Source organism: Solenopsis invicta, chromosome 6, assembly GCF_016802725.1.
Source record: "Solenopsis invicta isolate M01_SB chromosome 6, UNIL_Sinv_3.0, whole genome shotgun sequence".
NCBI lineage: Eukaryota > Metazoa > Arthropoda > Insecta > Hymenoptera > Formicidae > Solenopsis > Solenopsis invicta.
Genome location: NC_052669.1, coordinates 19418628 through 19437587, shown reverse-complemented (window position 1 = coordinate 19437587; position 18960 = coordinate 19418628). Strand labels below are relative to the sequence as shown.

General features: G+C 36.4%; 3 protein-coding genes across 7 annotated transcripts in view; 2 read left to right on the top strand and 1 right to left on the bottom strand.

The window, feature by feature from the left end:
• The first annotated feature begins 232 nt into the window (after positions 1-232).
• Positions 233-5121, top strand: LOC105204120. Of its 2 annotated transcripts, none has more exons than XM_039451069.1 (6): positions 233-439; positions 499-667; positions 2103-2524; positions 3060-3473; positions 3745-4173; positions 4400-5121. In XM_039451069.1, the coding sequence occupies exons 2-6, from the start codon at positions 521-523 to the stop codon at positions 4914-4916; spliced, it is 1929 nt and encodes a 642-aa protein (XP_039307003.1). In that variant the 5' UTR covers positions 233-439; positions 499-520; the 3' UTR covers positions 4917-5121. The 2 variants fall into 2 exon arrangements, with proteins under 2 accessions (XP_039307003.1, XP_011171486.2); XM_011173184.3 differs by having other exon boundaries at positions 491-667.
• Positions 5122-6041: 920 nt separating this feature from the next.
• LOC105204063 (cadherin-87A) overlaps positions 6042-18960 on the bottom strand; it is an 80388-nt gene continuing 67469 nt past the window's right edge. Inside the window, exons 10-22 of one of the 3 annotated variants that reach the window (XM_026134802.2) lie at positions 18408-18705; positions 17796-18067; positions 17410-17574; positions 16277-16715; positions 15741-15982; positions 14944-15468; positions 14250-14602; positions 13884-14098; positions 13092-13651; positions 12524-12832; positions 11998-12292; positions 10042-11686; positions 6042-7039 (exon numbers count right to left, since the gene is read on the bottom strand). In XM_026134802.2, the coding sequence (XP_025990587.2) occupies positions 6829-7039; positions 10042-11686; positions 11998-12292; positions 12524-12832; positions 13092-13651; positions 13884-14098; positions 14250-14602; positions 14944-15468; positions 15741-15982; positions 16277-16715; positions 17410-17574; positions 17796-18067; positions 18408-18705 (5529 nt within the window). In that variant the 3' untranslated portion in view covers positions 6042-6828. Of the gene's footprint in view, positions 7040-10041; positions 11687-11997; positions 12293-12523; positions 12833-13091; positions 13652-13883; positions 14099-14249; positions 14603-14943; positions 15469-15740; positions 15983-16276; positions 16716-17409; positions 17575-17795; positions 18068-18407; positions 18722-18960 lie in introns of all 3 variants that reach the window. The other 2 variants (XM_026134803.2, XM_011173091.3) reach the window with 2 other exon arrangements.
• LOC105204062 (pheromone-binding protein Gp-9) lies at positions 7708-9783 on the top strand. 2 transcript variants are annotated; one of them, XM_039451072.1, is made up of 6 exons: positions 7708-7841; positions 8121-8180; positions 8308-8413; positions 8844-8959; positions 9293-9404; positions 9627-9783. In XM_039451072.1, the coding sequence occupies exons 2-6, from the start codon at positions 8139-8141 to the stop codon at positions 9737-9739; spliced, it is 489 nt and encodes a 162-aa protein (XP_039307006.1). In that variant the 5' UTR covers positions 7708-7841; positions 8121-8138; the 3' UTR covers positions 9740-9783. The 2 variants fall into 2 exon arrangements, with proteins under 2 accessions (XP_039307006.1, XP_039307007.1); XM_039451073.1 differs by having other exon boundaries at positions 7741-7841; positions 8067-8180.

Genomic DNA, 18960 nt, shown 5'->3' with positions numbered 1-18960 from the left:
GCTTTGGCGAATGAACGGACAAAAATGGAGCGTTAGGAACGTATTTAGCAGGTCAAGCACCGGAACGGTGAGAGATTTTCCTCGCATGTCGTGCGCGCTCGGTGGCACTCGAGTCTGGCATCGAAATAAGTAGCCCATAACCACCTGCCTTCAGCTTACCATAACGAGCCTCCCCCACGAACAAAGGAAATCTTCACGGCGCTGATGGAATCGCCAGTGAAAACTGCGTACCGAGAAATGCGCGATCGTTAGTTGCGTGGGAAGCGGCGAAAGAGTAACGTCGTGTGTGCTCGATATAGCTGCCACCGGGCTGAAACAGTCTTCATTCGTTTCGTCAAAATAATCATTGCCGAGGAACGCCTGTCGATCGTTCGCGATTACATGTGTTGACAATGGCGAGGTGAAACGAATCGACAAATCGCAGCGAGGCATGTCAACGGTAAGCTGATTAATTAAAGACGCTCAGTATCGACAATGTGTAATCGTAAAGGACATCAGTCGCCAGACCTCTCAGAAGGCGATGCTTGAAACCGGCCGGAGATCAGCCATAAATACATCCGAGCTAGGGCTTTATTCTGATCGCGGTGATCGATATAACAGAAGTCGCTACGGTTTAATTGTGAGGAAATTTGCGATCGGAATTATGGTGGTGGTAGCGGTGATACTGGTGAGTAATCGAGAGAACAGAATTACAGATTCCATTACTAATTATCTGTTAAATTCATTACGCGTTAAAAAATGCACGACGTAACTGATGTTCATAGCTAAAGCTCGAAACCAGAACAATTAAAAAAAGTATAAAAGCTAACAATTCTGTAATTACACGGCAAATAATTTTAATTACGGGTACTTAATTAAATATTTCTTTATCTATCTTTCTAACAAACGATAATCTTTCTTCGTGACGTGAACATGAACGTATATTCCGATTGCATCTGAAGTTGCATAAATAGCGATCCTATTTAAAGGCGAAGCATTAATAGTGTACTATAAATAGCTCGTTAAAAGTCAAGTATCCAGGAAAAGAAATTTGGAATAATGCGTTACAGTTGAATAAAGGATACTTACATTATTCATCTTCGTGCACGTCTCTCACAATTACTGACGTCGCTGCGCGTTCTATCGTAGAATTTCTATCGGACAATGACCTTGCGCGATAAAACGTCTGCACGTTGACTCGCGACGCATCCTGTTTCGCATGATTTCGTTGCACGCGCCTTCGAGATATGATAATTAAACGACGGCGGCATTCTCCGCGAGTTCTTTCCACGCGCGAGGAACAATAGGCGTAATTACAGTTCGCGCGTTTTCTCCGGTGATTAATGTCGGAGACGCGTGTGGAATTGTAATTTCACCGCGAATCTTCGGGTATCCCTTCCATGCATGGGGAGTCAAGCGCGAGCGAGATTTCTGCACACTTCACATATAGGGCGTTAACTGTGTTTCTGTATAGATTAACCGTGGCTCGCCAGTTGGAAACGCGGGTTAATTGTAGCTCCGCCGTTTCAGATGCTGAGTAAACATCGTTCGCGGATCTATGAACTGTTGATTTTTACAATTTCACGTTGCAACCGCTCATTTTCTTTCTGCAATCAAATTGAAAATTAAGGTTTCATTAAGAACTGGTATTGCTATTCTCAGTTATTAAAAAGTAATGTTTACTTAACGAAAATCTCACAGAACGTACTAAATTTTATTTCTCCTCACAGATATTAAAAAGCTGTAATCCTATTAATGTTATCAATCAACACAATCTGTTTGACAACTTTTTATTCGTATATTGTCAGATGCTACAAATCGATGGTCTACTTGCAAAACGTGGTATGTCTAAAATCAGTAACTTTACAGGAGGAACAAGAAACTATTTTGAAATCACATTACAAATGCACTACACTACGCTTATTACAATTGTACTGCACAATCTCATTATAACTTTATTAGTTAGTTGGTGGAGTTTGAGACAGTCTACTGAATACAATGATATTAAAAACTCGATTTCAGAAATTTTAAATTTACCACGTTTTGCTAGTAATACTATTTTGTAATACTATTTTGAAATACTATTTAAATGTTTGCATTATAATAATTTAATACCATCGTAGGTGGGGATATTTATGTACGATTTTACGTCCGCCACGTCGGGGAACAGTAAAATCAATCAGGAAACAAAGCACATATACATACTACAGAATGCTCTCAAAAAATTACCGATTCCCCCGAAAAAGTCTGCGAACTCCACGATCATGTACGCAGCCAGGACTAATCGTACGGAGGATCTTTCCATGGAAGATCGTTCGGACGATGAGAATTACGAGAGTTTCGTGCAACATAATACAACGGACCTAATGGCGTTCGAGACACGCGTCGCGAAAGCGAGCGAGCCCGAGATGAGAACGCAAAATCTGCACAACTTCAAGCAGCGGAAGAGAGTGCTGAAATCCGTGGAAGATGCCAATGAAAATGAGGAACCCGAGGCCAAGCAATTGTTCGATAATCATGCGATCGTTTATCGTGTGAGACAGAGGTGAACGACACACGTCATCCTGATTAATCCCTCGCGTTTACCTTAACAGCGCGTCCGATTTCTCCGTTCGTCGTTTGTCAAGATGAACAAAAATTAAGAGACCAAAGATTTTTTTTCACTTGAACGAACGAACGACGATTTGTAAATGTCGATTTAACTCGATATTGCGACCTCCGTGCGCTGCAACGCGGAAGAATTGGCACACGTCGCGCGCAAGCGGCGATAGTAAATCGGGGGTTTAATTCTCCTATCAATAATCCCGAAAATATCGCGAATATCATTGACATCATTCTCCTGGTGTGTAGGAGAAATACTTTCTACATTAGGTAACATTGTGCCATTGCGCGCGCGCGCCAAGTCGATTCTACAAGTTGCATTTTGCACAGGACTCGCAACGTCGTTCATCACGCTTACGTTTCATCCTGACGCATAGAAACAACCGATATTAATGATAATGCAAAAATTTACATAACGCGTCGAGTAATTTCTGCGCATCGGCCGCATTGACATGGAAGGTTCTTCATCAATTTGGCAGGCACAAACATCCCGATTCGGACGAGGACGAAAAAACGGAGATGGTACGACCTACGCCGTTTCACTGGGAATTCAAGACGCCGCAACCGACGTCGTTCAAACGGCCGAGGTACCCACAGCTGACGCAATACCGATACCCACACTCGTCCAGGAGCATCCAGGACATCATCAAGTACCTGACGAACAACGCGGAGGTGCCGAATCGCGGCATCAAGTTCACCGGCGTCTACATGAATCCGAAGAAGTTCGACATGATTCCCGACATGGGGGAGATGATGTCCAGTAGCGATAAATCGGAGGAGAACGAGGCTCCCCCTTATCCAATCAAAGCAGGGTTGTACAACAACGATCCCTTTTACCAGTACAAACCGAAACACCCGGCGGACGTTAATCTCCTAGCCACGTCTAACGTGAGGTTTGTAATGAAATAAATATTTGTAAAACTATAGAATCCAAGATATCGAAATTATTACATATTAATAAATCGAGAATCAGGGAAGATAAAAATTTATACGTTATTGCATATTTACAAAATTATCTTTTACTTTATAATAAAATATACCACTTTTATTTGGTAAATGAATCACTGTGCTATTGTGTCACAAATTAAACAATATTTAATTAATTAATAATTAACATATCTACAATTTATTTGACGTACTAATAAAAAAATCATACTTTTTTAGATTCTCTCCGAGCGGAATACATCGATACAGCACTTATTACGATCCCATATATTCTAAGCCGTTGGGTTACAGCAAACCGATCATAACAGAGCCGCAGTACGAAACCGCTGGCGCCTTTTCGACGAATACCGTAATGAAGAATCGTAAACCAAAACCGTTCAGCGTAATGCTTGACATTTATCCCATTACCGACGTTATGGAACAGAATAAGAAGACTACGGCGACGTGGCCCAGACCGCAAGCGTCTATGGACGATTTCGATGTGAGGAGACCCGTACAATATCGTGGACCAAAATTTTATGCGCCACCTCCTCAACATATACCCCTCATGACTGCACCTAGTCCTATGACTATGTCGGAAGAAGAGGAGAGGCAGCAAATGGTACTTCATCTAAACTTGTATCCTCGAAAGAAGAATAAGCTCAACAGGTGCGATTCTTAACAACTTAGCGCTAATTACCTTTGATTCTTATCACTTCGTCAATTCAATCTGTTTTGAAAATTCAAATTTGAAGTTTGTCTTGCAAGTCGTAGCTTCATAATTTCTTTGCTCTCATATTTATCGCAAAGTAATCGGTATTTTTATTGTAAAAAAATTTAATTTAATTTTAAATTTAATTTAATTTCATAATTTTACTTTGTGTGACTTTTCTAGAAACGATATCATACACAGATCGGAATCGATGGAACCCGAGGAAAGGCAGGAATTTGCGAGAAAGATAATGTCTCCCTTGGAATCGATTGCCAAACATTTAACTGATCATTCTGCGATCGAGGAGTCGAAGATCGTCGAGGAACAACATTCAGAAACAACCAGTCTTCCGATAACGCGATATCATGAGATGAATTTGGACGAACGTTCGGATAAGAACGTGAAAGACGAAGATTTTGTATTAGACGATCCAGGAGCCTATTCAGATCTGGTTAACAGCGATGGTACCATGGGAGATGCTATCGTGCCTCCCAATCACAAAATAGACGTCGGCGAGGATTATGCCAGCACGGAGAGATATGAAATTAATGCGCAAAAAATAATTCTGACTACGGAGAAAGATTGCGCGAATTGCGATAATACAACGATAATCGACAGCTCAAAGGCTAACGTGAATGAAAGCATCGATCTTTCGAAGGATATCGTCGAAGGATCTCAACGTTTCAGTCTTTTGGGCTAAGACTGAATGAAAAATATAATTATTAGAGATATAAGATACGTGATACGAAAAAAAATTGTCAAATCTCTTGATAATTCGATGGTCGAGACAGTTTGATATTACATAACAATTTCACGTCACGTTCCTGTCTTGAGTCATCGAAAATATCTTCATGTATAATGTAATTGTATTTTGTTTTAGAGAAATATATTTTTGTAGTTCCTTATTATCATGCTTTAATCACAACTTCTTCGTTATGATTTATTTTTGAAGTTTAGAAACGTTATATCATATTGATTTAGAGAGATTATTTTGTACCGAAGAAAAAGATAAAAAATTACATAAGGATATAGCTACGAGGTATATGGAGATTTCAACTGGGTTCAATAATTGCTGGCCCAAACTTTCATTAAGGCGGGAAGTGACTCGTTTCTGTTGTGCATTTTTATGTTAAGTACTTTTTGGACAAAAGAATGATGTCAATTTGGTTATTACGTAACCAGACAAACATTTCAATATCATGTTTATGGCATGGTCTGCTCGAATCCAACTTGTCTTGCTTCTCTCTTGTCTTTGCCTTGACATTTTCGTCGAAGGTATTCGGAAATCTCACGTGATCTCCAGCGATCGGGCGAGAGAGATTCGTCGCTTAATAGGGGATTGCTTCATAGGCCACTGGCGGTGTTGGATATAATACGTGTTTACAAGATGGAGTTATCAAAACAACTAGAAAGCTTTAGTTATGCATGTGAAGTAAGCGAGAAGATACTTTGTACTTAGGTTTCTTCTGCAATCTATAACAATCTTTAAAAAGTTTTAAACTAATTTGAAATAGTAAAGTTTGAACATGAATTTTCTTCATTTTTTAAACTAGTTCACATATACATACATCTCAATTTTTAAACAAAGAGTTTTCGGAAATGTAAATTTGTTTCTTTTCTAACAATTCTAACAGAACTTTGAATTTATACATATTTTATAACATATATATAATAACAAATATAAATTGATGTTACGTGTATTACCTAAAAAAAAGAAGAAATTTATGAATTAATTATCATAATTGCGATAGAGAGAGAGAGAGAGAGAAAGAGAGAGAGAGATTCATTATATTAAACATTTAAATACAGAACTAAGAGTCAAAACTGATTTATACAAACTTGAAAATATATATTGTCGACTCTAAAATGTACAATTTTATTTCGTCTTAAATACGAATATGATATTACATTATATTACAACAGAGAACTCACTTAAAGCTTCTTAACAATACTACAAGTGTAATATAAGTAAAATTTACAACGCTAAACTCGTCAAAAATTTACGGTTCTACATTTTACTTATACTTACGCTTGTACAACTACATACTATTAGTCTAATCTAAATTTACTTAAAGATAACACGTATATCAAATTTTACAAATATACTTACTTTATTACATACGTGCGTCTTAAATTGTATAATACTTTTTACATCATGAGTATAGCACCATTGATTTTCTTCTTTCAAATTCCAATCTCTCCTTTAACTGCAAGTTTATAAATTACACGTTGTTAATAGTTTTTCTTTATTACTGTAACAGTTTTCGATGCACATTTCACCATAGACCACTGCATTCATCTTCAAGATCTCCTGGGATTATAAAAAGTTTTACTTTCAACAATTCCATCGGGAATCACCAAGAGCATTTTTTTCTAAGAACATTTCCAATTGATTTCTTCTTAGCGTCAGTTTCATACAATCTTTTTAATTTAAACATCTTTTAGTAAATAAATGACATAACTTTATGAAAATTTAAAATCAAAATTTCTTTTTATTTAATTTAAAAATAAATTTTGCGTATGTCTGAATAATTTACTATCAGTTGCATTTCGACTAAGAAAAAATCAATTATAATTGGTAAAAGCATTCTTGTGCATGTCTTCTTGGACTTCTACGTTCTTGAACCCAGTGTACTGGGATGATAAAGAGTCGTGTCAGCACCCCACTCATATGGGCCTTCATGTGGGCCTAACGTGACCATCGTGCCAGGACCTAAAGTTGTGTGAGATCCAGAACTGACCATGGCTGGTCCAGAAGACACGTAACTGAGAGGGGGACGCGGTTGATCGCGCAAACGCGCATGTTTCACCTGCCGCTTATATCTGAAAGAGAAATACAGTTTACAATAATCTTGACATTTAATTTGCCAGTGAAATAAATAAGAAATAAAATAAAAAAATAAAAATTATCGCATTTGTTTTATAAAATATTTGAAAATTTTATGAATCTTTTAATGCCGCTATTTTGAATTTTCATAACAAATTTTAAAATGTTGACTAAAAATTCGAAACTCTTGATCTCAAAATCCCCCCAAAAACCGTTTTTGGATAACTTTAATAACACAACATTTATAGAAAAGAATAATGATTATTTCTGTAACGTCTATAACGTTTGAACTTCTTGTATTTTCAGAACCACGACGTTTATATATGTCATACACTTAAGGAGTTAATAACAGTTTTACCTTCCATATTCAATAATCTCTGCTGATTAAATGAATCATTAATTTAAATTAAGTGAAGTTAATTGAAATTATCTTGATGTTCATTTCCATCAATATAGATTAATTTGAATTTCAGTTTAATTTACTTTATACGTTTTTCTAATTCTTAGAAATCGAAAAGGGTAAAGAGTATGTTAAACCGCGGAAATTGAAGTTAATCTTGAAATGGACATCATCGTCACAGTCGACATAAATGTCGAATCAAGATTAAAATTGATCTATATTAATAGAAATGGACATAAATGAAGAGCCATTATACACTTAAAAGATGTGTCATAAGAAGTAGATAAAGACGGATCAAGGACTGAAAATCAGCAGTAACGCGACGTTCAACGTGACATAAACTTTGTGGCAAAGTGTAGATGTAGAAGTCGTTTTATAAAAATTTGCTACAATAAATCGTAAATATTTCAAAAATACTTTTAAATATGCATTACTTTATCATTTATTATTATTAAATATAATATTATTCAATTTTCTAACTGTAAAAAAGAACAAATATTAATTACATTTAGCTTTTTTGTTATTTTAATTTACTTTTTATTCTTATGTTGTACACAAATATATGTATAATGGGTGCTCTGTGTGAGCTTGTTTTTTTTTTACCTTTATTTTATATATTACAGTGAGAATTTATACGATATAGCTGCAGTTATTTTAAATAGTTATACTTATTGCAGAGAAATAAATTAAGCAAAATGAAAGGTTTCATACTCTGGGTCTGTGTTTTTATTTTTGCTGTAAGTACTCTCTAAATAAATCACATAAATTATCTAAATAATTATGAAAAAATTCTTTAAAATAATATGTGTATTATATAACATTATATATAAAATAAATAAAATAAGAATATTTTATGATTTTCAGTCGTCTAGTTCGTCAAAACTAAAAGAAGAGAAACACATAAATACAAATGTAAGAGCTATTCAAGATGAAATTAAACCTTGTTTAAGTGAAATTGGTATAGCTTATGGTAAATTATGAATATGTATATTATTACAGATTTTCCATGTTATTTTCATCTGCGTTTCTTTGATCAATTTAAAATAACTCTCTTTTCTTCTTCTTCGCGTGCTATACGCTTGTATCAGTGCGTAGGCAAACTCTTTTGCATATATACGTAGATATATAGCACCTACGTGATGATCGGTATAATTTTAAATCGATTAAAAATTGATTTAGAATTATACTGTTCTGGGCGCATTTAAACCCGAATTTTTGGCATAGTGAGCAAACTCGCACAGTGAGCAACTCTTTGTGCTACATTGCCAATTTTTTTTTACCCGTTTTAATTAGTCATATCACTTCCTTACTATTTCATAATTTAAGTTTCATTTTATTTAAGCTAACAGTTTTGCAAGAAAAAACACGCTTTTATTGCATTAACTAATCTTATTTTTTAGAGGCTTTATACCCACCAGCCGAAATAATAGCTAACGTACATACTCAACCAGCAAATAAAGAAAGAACGAAAAATCATGGCTGTTTCATGGCGTGTGTTTTGAAAAAACAGAATTTAGTAAGTGTTAAAAATATGCTATGCGTATTTTATATATAATATTCAACAATACCAGATTAATCTGTCCTGATAAATAATAATAAAAATAATTAAAGACTTAGTAATTTTATCATACAATAATTATTAATGAAATGAATATAAAATATTATGTTCGTATGATGCAAATTGATGCAGAATTAATATGAGTATAACACATGCTGTTAAAAAAAATATGTTAGTTATTTATAATAAATACATTTTATGTTATAAGCGCTTAAATTCAGCAAAATAATTAAAATAAATTAATATTTTTACTATTTTCTGCTACTTATAAATTCTTTTTAATAATATTAGATAGAAGGAACAAACATTAAAGAAGCACAACTTTATTCAAGGTTACATGAAATACTTGACGAAGAACTTGATGGACCAGGACACCAAATTATACGTAAATGCATGGAAGAAGGTATGTTTTATATTGTATTCTAATTATGACAAATATATAAAAATTACACTTTACTAATCATAATATATTACAAAAATATTTGTTTATAAAGTATATACACTTTTGTATATACACCTGTAATTTTCAAATAATACATTTAATATTAAAATACACAGCATAAAAAATATACTTACATATTCCAACTAATCACAAGTTTAAAATTTTTGTTTATATACTATATAGTGAGGAATATGACACAAGAATGTGAGAAAGGTTTTTCTCTGTACGTATGTATCGTAAAAGAAGCGGCTGCGCATGAAGAAGAAGCAAAACGTCAGAAAAATAAAAAAAATTGAAGGAATAAAAACACAATAAACTAAATGAAAGACAAGAAGTAGAAGCAGAAGCAGAACACGATGGTTAGATGTAGTTAAATGCAAAAATTAATGCAAATTAAATATTATAATTATTAATGTAAATGTATAATACAATCATTTTTTGTGAGAAAATAGAGATAATAAAAATTAATAAAAAATATAGCATATTGTCAAAAATAAAATAATTTTATAAAACATTTATTTTTAAAGAATTTTCATTGTAGTTTATATTGTAAACTACTAACTAGAGATAAATAACAAATTGACAATAACAGATTTACCTGGAATGCATGCAGCATAATGTACAGCTGGAGATTATGGTAGCGATTCCGACGAGAACCGCAATGGCCAGAACCCATATCTGCGTCATGGAGGCATCAGCTCGAGCTACCACAGCAGCACAGTGCTGCACCTTCTCTACGTGATATGCTTTATATACTTTCTTTAATTCTTTATTTCTCGGATCAGTCAGGAGGGATCGCATTTCATCCAAGTCGTAGGACTCTTTGCCAACCATCTGGAAACATGAACTAGTTGACGAAAAGTCCAAAGAGTTGTCCTCCTTTGAGTAGAACTGTGTGTCGTAAACGTTGACACTGATAGGCAGCGAGAGAGCCTGTTGAACCGCCTTTTCAAAATCCTCCAGCGTTTTCCTGACTTCGACCGGCGGCTTAGAGAACACGAACTTCAGCATGTCGCGATCGCGCAATAAAAAGATCCTCACGGTGATATTGGTTTCGCCTCCCAGCGTCACTGAATTGTTCGCCGACACGATCATTTCCATGAAACCGTCCGCGTATCCCGCCATGGAGCCTGTCGTCCTGAGTTCTCCGGTTTGTGCATTCAAAGACAATTGCGACGGTATCTCTTTCTGTGACATGGCGGGATCAACTAGAGACGTGAACGATACTTTACTCATGTTGTAATTGATGGGCAACGCGCTAGAGTCAGCGTCATAGGCGTCCAAGGTGATCAAGCTGGTGTCAATTGGCACGTTTAAGCGAACCCCTAGTGTTACGTTATCCTTCTTAAACCTCGGCTTATTGTCGTCGATGTCCAAGACCTTGACAAGTACCTGCCTCTCCGACGGGTCTTGTCTGTTGTATGGTTTCGGCACTATGTCCAATTTTTTGGAAGAGTATTTGAAACACTTCATTGTCAACAAGTGAGACTCGGCGGTTTCCCGATCGAGACGACCGTTCGATTTGATGATCGCTGAATTATTTTCCAGGCGTTCCACCACGAAAAGTCCCGCCTCGTTCCCGTACGTGATCTCGTATCCGATCATCCCATTCTCACCGATATCTTCGTCAACCGCTTCGATCACGCCAACTTTGGAGCCTACCGGCATTTCTTCCAGGATGTTCAGCTCAATTGGCGGACTGTCCAGGTTGCGTTTAAAGTGTGGTTTGTGATCATCGATGTCATTCACGATCACCTGAAGTACCCTGGTCGCCTGCTGCGGCGGTTCACCGAGATCCTGCGCTACTAAAATCAGTGTGTAGCTGTCTTTGGTTTCTCGATCGAGTAACTTGCGTGTACTGATTAGTCCGGTATCGGTGTTAATTCTGAAGGCACTCGCGTCCTTGCCAAAATTACCGTCTTCCAGGAAACGGAACGTGATTCTGCCATTCGGTAAATTTGGATCGTCAGGATCGGACGCTACCACTTGGAACACCGGACTACCAACGGTGGAGTTCTCAGCGATGTAGGCCACCTCCTCCAACGTTGGTCTGATGAACAATGGTACGCCGTCGTTGCTCACCACGTCGCCGATGTACAGGATGAGATTCACGTCCGAGTACAGAACTGGATCGCCGTCATCTTGTGCTCGCACTCGCATGTTGTACGGTTCAGTCCTGCCTTTGCCTGTTAATGCTCGTGCCGAATAAATCTCGCCCGTCGTGTGATTTATTTTAAACAATCCTAAAAGCAGTCAATCATACGATGAATATCCTAGTAAATTATTCTCGCAAATGTACACACAAAATACTTCTTATTTCTTTTTTATAGATTAAAAAAAAGTCGTCTTTGATCATATACAATTATTTTCATAAATACATAAATAGTACGTACATAAAAAAGTATCAATAATTAGAAATAATAATTAAATATCATTAATTATTTTTTTATTAAACTTCAAAAATATCTTTAATTCTAAATGTGACTCTTTATGTCTCAGAAAATTAATATTGAAGTACTTATAATTAACAATGATTGTAACATCTTGATCTTACCATTAGCTTCACCTTCGTCGATGATCTCGAAGTGAATTGTTCCGCCTTTGCCTTCGTCTGGGTCAGTAGCCGTGATATTCACCACGCTGATTCTTACCGGTGCATTCTCCGGAATTACCGCGGTATAAGATTCCTGTTCGAAGCTAGGAGCGTTGTCGTTAACATCGAGGACATCGATCGTCACCAAGGCTCGACTGCTTCGTTGTTCGGCTCCACCTTGAGGCATGTCCGATGCCACGACGTAAAAACGCAACACCGATTGTCTCTCTCTGTCGAGAGTCGTGTTTGCGGCAATCTATGAAATATTATTTTTATTATTTATTCTGGTCGAACTATAAGAATTTATGTAAGAAAATATATAGAAAATTATGGCATTTTAGATACTTTTTAAATTTAGCGTTTAAAATTTAAATTAGCTTTGAAAGAATTTAGAATCTTTTAAACATTATTTTAAATATTTTTTTTGATTCTTTGTAATCTAGAATTTAAATTTGGATATTGTTAAAAATTATTAAAAGAGTTTTACCTGGATGTTGCCCATTATAGGGTCCACTTCGAAGAGATTGGCGTTTTCACCCGTCAAAGAGTATCTCACTTCGCCATATCCTCTCTGAACTTCTTGTTCGGTTTTAGAGCTATCCATGTCCATTGCTTGAACATTTAACACAATTTTCGAAGGTTTAGCTGACTCCAATACAGATATTTTATAATCCTTCTGTCCAAAAACGGGACTGTTGTCGTTAACATCGTGAATCTCGACAATTACGTTGGCCTCCGACATCTTTCGCGTTATATCATAATCTCTGGCAAGCGCTCGTACTTTAAAACGAATAAACTGAAAATAAAAGCAAAATTTTATATCTTATAATACATGTTAACAATTAAAAAAAAACAATATTAATTTTCTATATCATTAATGTAATAAATAGAAATAAATCAAATGTATTTAGAATAATTCCAATAATTTAAAACAACTGCACAATAAAATCTTAACAATTGTTCTATTCCATATTCATAGTTTTGTGTTACAAAATTTCTGGTTTAAAAATTTATGATTTCTATTTAATGAAACTATCAAAATTATAATCTCCTACCTTCTGATTTAACACTTCGTAATCCAGCCTCTTGCTCAGCACCACGTTGCCGCTCTGAACACCCACATTAACGTATCCTTCATCATCGTCCTCTCTCACCAGCTCGAACCTCTGAACCGAATATCCCGTTGTCGGCTCTTTCGCCGAGAGCATCAATAACGTCGTACCTAGAGGTTGTTCTTCCGGAACCGTGATTTTTATCGTCGGGTTGTTTGGCGACCATCCAGAATTGGTGAACGTCGGATTGTCATCGCTGTAAGCTTGGATGTAAATTATCACCTCCACCTTCGCTATCTGCTCGTCCCTGTCGACGACAGCGTTTAGGTCCTTCGCCTGCACCGTTAATATTACGACAGCGGCCACTTGATAATCTAGCATTCGATTAACAGTTATCGCGCCGGTAGTGGAATTTATTCGAAATGCCGTTTTATAATCGTAAGAGGCAGTGTTCTTCAAAGCCACCCCGGTCTTGTCGACAGCCTTTGTCGGTTCCACTAGAGAGTACTCCAGATATGCGTCTGTATCGGGATCATTTGCTACCGCCTTCAATACGAGCTCACCTGTGTTCATAATAAATTCTTTATAAGCAACAATAACTTGAATAAAAGGTAACAAGTAAAATAAAGCTAGAGTGCAGTATTTTTAAAGAATCTATAATTTTTTAATTTAATGATAATTATGTTTAAAGAAAATGTAGAATATTTAATTTGAACTAAAAAAACAATGTTTAATAAAATAAATATTACACAAAGCTGATTTTTAATAAATAACTGTTTGTTCTTGGCAACGTACCGATGGCTGCGCGCTCCGAGACATGAACAATGTACGTTGATTCATTGAATGTCGGCGGTTTATTATTTACATCTATGATGTTCACCGTAACGGTAGTGGTGGCAGTCTCCTTGACAGGAGTACCCGAATCAACGGCGTACACTATCACCTCGTATTTTTCATCGCCAGTCTCCAAATCCAAGCGAGCGTCAGGTGACACAGTTATGATGCCAGAACTGTAACCAGCCATTGTTATTAACTTTATTGGTATCAATCTTAGTTTATTGTATTTTGATGTATCAAATCTTAAAGTAATTAGAGAAAAAAAAATTACAAAAGAAAAAATTTTAATCCTAATACTTTGATTATCTAGAACTTGTGTTGTACCTGGAATCGATAACGAAATTATCCTTAGAACCGGACGCGATGTAATACTGCAGCAAGTTATCTCTTCCGTCGGGGTCATTGGCAACCACTCGAATGACTTCCGTTCCAGGTGACGCGTTTTCCAAGAGCCTCGCCCGATAAGTACTCGGACCTGGTAAATTCGACTTGTAGTTTCCTCGGAAGATAGGTTTCTGGTTCCCAGGCACGCCGACGCGAACGAGAAGCTTTGCCTCGGAATGTAACGGTGGTATGCCGGTATCAGTCGCGCGAATCATTAATTCGTAAATACCCCTTTCAGTGTCCCCGGAACGAACCGGTTTCGACATGGTTACCTCACCTGAATCTGGATTAATCTGTAAAATTCATATTTAAAAGTAAGGGTTAAAAAACATCACTAAATATTATTTCAATTTTATTATTACAGAATTTGGCAATTACATATAGATATCTTTAATCTTGTAATTTAATATCAAACTCTACAAGTTTAAACAAAATAAAATATTAACAAAAAAGTAATTGTTTATCATAAGAAGTTGGTTGGAAATATAATTGTATAACGTCACATTCATTGATACTGAATTTTATCATTATTAAAATATAAAACATATAAATTATTATTCTTAAATTTAAAGAAGGCATTAATAAATTTATAATTAATCTAATAAAACATAAAAAGAAAATTTTAATGACAAACCTTGAAGACATCATCTGTCATGCTGTTATGCCGGCTGATCGAATACACGACTCTTCCATTGCCTTGAGTCGGTCCATCAACGTCGGTCGCCCTGACAAACATCTGCGGATCAAAGCTGGTAGCACCTTCGCGAACGGTCCTGGAATATTCCGGCTGCTCGAAAGTCGGCTTGTTATCATTAACATCCTCGAGTTCGATAAGAATATTAACGGCAGACACTCGACCGCCGCCGTCCGTCGCCTCCATCGTCAAGGAATAAGACTTCTGCGCCTCGTAATCCAGTTTCTTCGCCACGAATATCCCGCCTAATCGAGAATCGGTCCGGAACTTGTCCGCGCCGAAACCGCGCAAAGTGTACGTCAACTGGCCGAAGGAACCGCTGTCGTAATCCCTTGCGTAAATATCACTGAAGCGAGTGTCGGGTTCCGCATCTTCCGGAATCGTCAGTTTGTACATCGATCGAGAGAATTCGGGGCTGTGATCGTTGGCATCTAACAGCTGGATGTGCACTCTGCAGGTGGCAACCTGTGGTCGCGAAATCAGCAAGAAAAAAAATTTTATAAAAAATAATTGATTATTTCTCTATTTAATATAGGTAACAAGGTGCCTGATTAGTCTCATTTAATCTATTAAATAGTTTTGAAAAAATAAAATGAGTGGTCCTTGTTCAATTCACGTATCTTAGTTATTTAAATAATTTCTGATAAGCTCTATCATAAATTAATTATTAATCCGTTAAGAAAGGTATTAAGCTACGTAAAGGTATTTTTAATTTTAAATATTGTAAGAAAACTAACCACTTCGCTCGCTACAGTCGCGATGACATCGAACTCGATTTCCCTCTTCGCGGGATCATCGACATCGTAATCAAGAACGTTGACATCCTTAGCCTTGATCACTACCGGTACTCGACCTTGAGCCTCTTCAGGACTGACAGTGAATGCTTTGCTTATTCCAGGGTATCGCGGCACGTCTCGCAACGCCAGGAAATACTTCGCATTGTCGCCCACGTCGCCATCGCTCACGATCATATTTAGACCTGTTTAATCACAATATCGTTAAAGACGAGGAAGTTCTCTCGAAGAAGAATCAAAAAACAGAGGAACGTAATAAAGAGAATCACAAATTTATTTCTTTATTATTTTTCCTCTTCTATAAATAATCAACAAGAATGTATGATTTTAAAAATATACAACAAAATCGTTTTTTAATAGTTGAAACAAATTAAAAAGAATAATAAAATTAAAGAAAAATTAATGATGTAAAGACACTGATACATTTATTAAGTATTTAATTTTAAAGAAAAAACACGATTTTCAGCAAGCTAAACGACCTGGTAGAGGAGTATTCTTTCCAATGTCCTCGGAGATTCTGATGCTGAAGTAATCTTCATTAAAAGTGGGCACAAGATCGTCCACGTCTGTGACGACGATCGTGACGATCGACGTCGCGGTGTCGGCTGGTATTTCATTGTTGATCAGCTCGGTGGCTTTGACTCGGAAGGTATAAATGCCACCGTTCTGCAGGATCCTAGGATCCTCGCGATCAAGGGACACGTTTGTCGTGATCAGCTTGCCAACCGTGACATCACCGTCGCGGGACATTTCGAGATTGAAGTGACCCGCATCGTCGTCCTCCAGCGTCAGTAACAGATTTCTCGACTGACCGGTGTCACCGTCACGCGCTCGTACTATTAAAACCGTGTGACTAGCTGCGGTGTTCTCCGGAAGCGCCGCGCTATAAGGCGCATTCAGGAAAACAGGTGGCTGATCCTGAAACAAAAAATTTATGCAAAATGTTTATCTCACTGCTTACAATAGTAATTGCATTTCTGTTTTTATAAATTTTGCAATGCCTTGTACTTTGCTGCTTTAGCCCGATTAACATTACTTTAATTATTAAAAATTGAACGTTTTTAGTTGCACGTTTTCGCAAATTAAATCGTAATTATTGAGATACAAGTCTCAAAATTTTTTCAATCATTATTAATTAAACAATTTTTATTACTCAATATTTTTACAATTAAAGTTAAATTAATAAAAAGTAAATAAGGATTAAGAAGGTCTCTTTTTATCCCAAAAAGTTTTATTTGGCTATCATTAATAGTTTTCTAGAAAAAAAATCTTAAAAATCGCTTATTTTTTGGCCTATTACACTAGAATCCCCCCTTAAACTTAAAAAATCAATGTCTAAATATATGATATGCTAAATACTTAACAAGTAGAACAAAGAATGCGAAATAAAAATAGGACTGGGATACTCGTCACTTTAACGCGAATGAACTCTAAGCGTTACTCATGACCGAGATAAGCCTTCATTTGATAGCGTTCGCGCTGACAGGCAAAGATTGAATAACAGGTTGATGATTTCTTGCTAATTTTAGCGTAAACGATGTTATTATCTAATGTAGGATTACCGCCGGCTTTGTGCGCGTGGTTATTTCAGTGATGATCAAGACCTACTTACCTGAACGTCGAGGACATCAACGGCAACGGTCGCTCTGGCCTGCAACCTCTTCGATGGATCGCTGGCTCTGTCGACAGCCAGCAAATTAATCAAATATGAATTTCTCCTCTCGTAATCTAACGGTTTCACCAAAGTGATCTGCACATCGTATTTCCCTTCAGCGAGCTGAAACAAGCCGTCGCGATAATCTCAATAAATCATTTTTCATCCATTTTTATAAGACAATTTGAAATTTTTAAAAATAACAACTGCAACTGACATGTATTCTAGAGGTATTTACATTTTTACTTAATTTAATTTGAAGGCTTTATTTATTTTTTATTTAATTTAATTAGTATTTTTTTCTTAAATTAATTAAATTTTTCTAATATTTCTAAATTAATTACCTTCTCCGTGGAGACGTCGAAGATCTCGCAGACGTCGTCGTCGCGCGACGTCGAGACGCATTGTACGTGAACGTCGGCGTTCACACCACCATCGCGATCCGTGATCGTGATCGTGCCCGAAGGAAGTAACAAGCCACCCACGTGCGCACTTTCTGGCACTCTGGCTGCATACGGCCGGCCATGGTAAACCGGTGGATTATCGTTTTCGTCGAGCACAGCTATTTCGCGACGAAGAGACACCGTGTTGGGCTCCGACCCGGCGATACCTTCGTCTGGAACGAAGAAACTTGTCCTCAGTAACTGAATCGATTTTTCTCTTATTAAAATAACTCGCTAAAATAAATTTCTTTGTTATGTTCAATTCAATATACAGGACAATACAAGTATCAAAGTTTATTGTATAAACATTAAACGTATATAATATTTTATAGTAAAAAGAGAACTTCAATCGAGAAGAGAATTTTAATCTCAAGAATTTATATATTAGATAATATCTAATATTATAGAAATATATAAAGCAATTCTTGTAATTTCGTGAAGATTATTTATTATAGAAATTAAAGCATGCTAATTTATGATGATCTTATTATATAATAGATTCCGCAATTTTACCTGTTATGCTAATAATGACTTCAATGAGATCTTGTGTTTCTCTGTCTAAGGCTTTCCTCAGGATCACCACTCCGGTTTCTCTGTTCACGGTAAAGTATTCGCCGCTGATAGAATAATGCAACCTGGACTCTTCAGGATCCTCCCCGCGGAGGGTATAAACGGGAGCACCAGGTGGTGCACTCTCTGACACAGCCAACCTGGCCATGTCTCCACCTTGGATGAAGTGGGGCGCCCTGTTTATCACCTGACCCCATGACGACGACCACGTGGAGACCAACAGTAAAAATATCGCCCACATCTGCGATCGATTCGTGCTTTATCGAAAAATCAGTCATAGCAACGACAAGCAAAGCAATAAGATAAACTAATTAAAATTAATCAAATTTAATTTAAAAACTAATATTAACTGCTAATAACTATTAATATTAAATAATAAATGAAGCAACAATTCAAATAAAATAATCAAGACAATTACTTTTTTGAATAAAAAAAAAATGAAAAAGAAAATATATCTTATTACTTAAAAGTAAATTTAAAAAGTTTTAAATTATAA

What these genes read in the sequence shown, in the direction of transcription:
- LOC105204120 (XM_011173184.3), top strand. An exon ending in TGGTGGTAGCGGTGATACTG is followed by an intron (nt 668 to 2,102) that starts GTGAGTAATCGA and finishes ATACCATCGTAG; the next exon opens with GTGGGGATATTTATGTACGA. An exon ending in CTAGCCACGTCTAACGTGAG is followed by an intron (nt 3,474 to 3,744) that starts GTTTGTAATGAA and finishes ATACTTTTTTAG; the next exon opens with ATTCTCTCCGAGCGGAATAC.
- LOC105204062 (XM_039451072.1), top strand. Translation starts at nt 8,139, where the DNA reads ATGAAAGGTTTCATACTCTGGGTCTGTGTTTTTATTTTTGCT. An exon ending in TTTTGAAAAAACAGAATTTA is followed by an intron (nt 8,960 to 9,292) that starts GTAAGTGTTAAA and finishes TAATAATATTAG; the next exon opens with ATAGAAGGAACAAACATTAA. An exon ending in ACGTAAATGCATGGAAGAAG is followed by an intron (nt 9,405 to 9,626) that starts GTATGTTTTATA and finishes TATACTATATAG; the next exon opens with TGAGGAATATGACACAAGAA.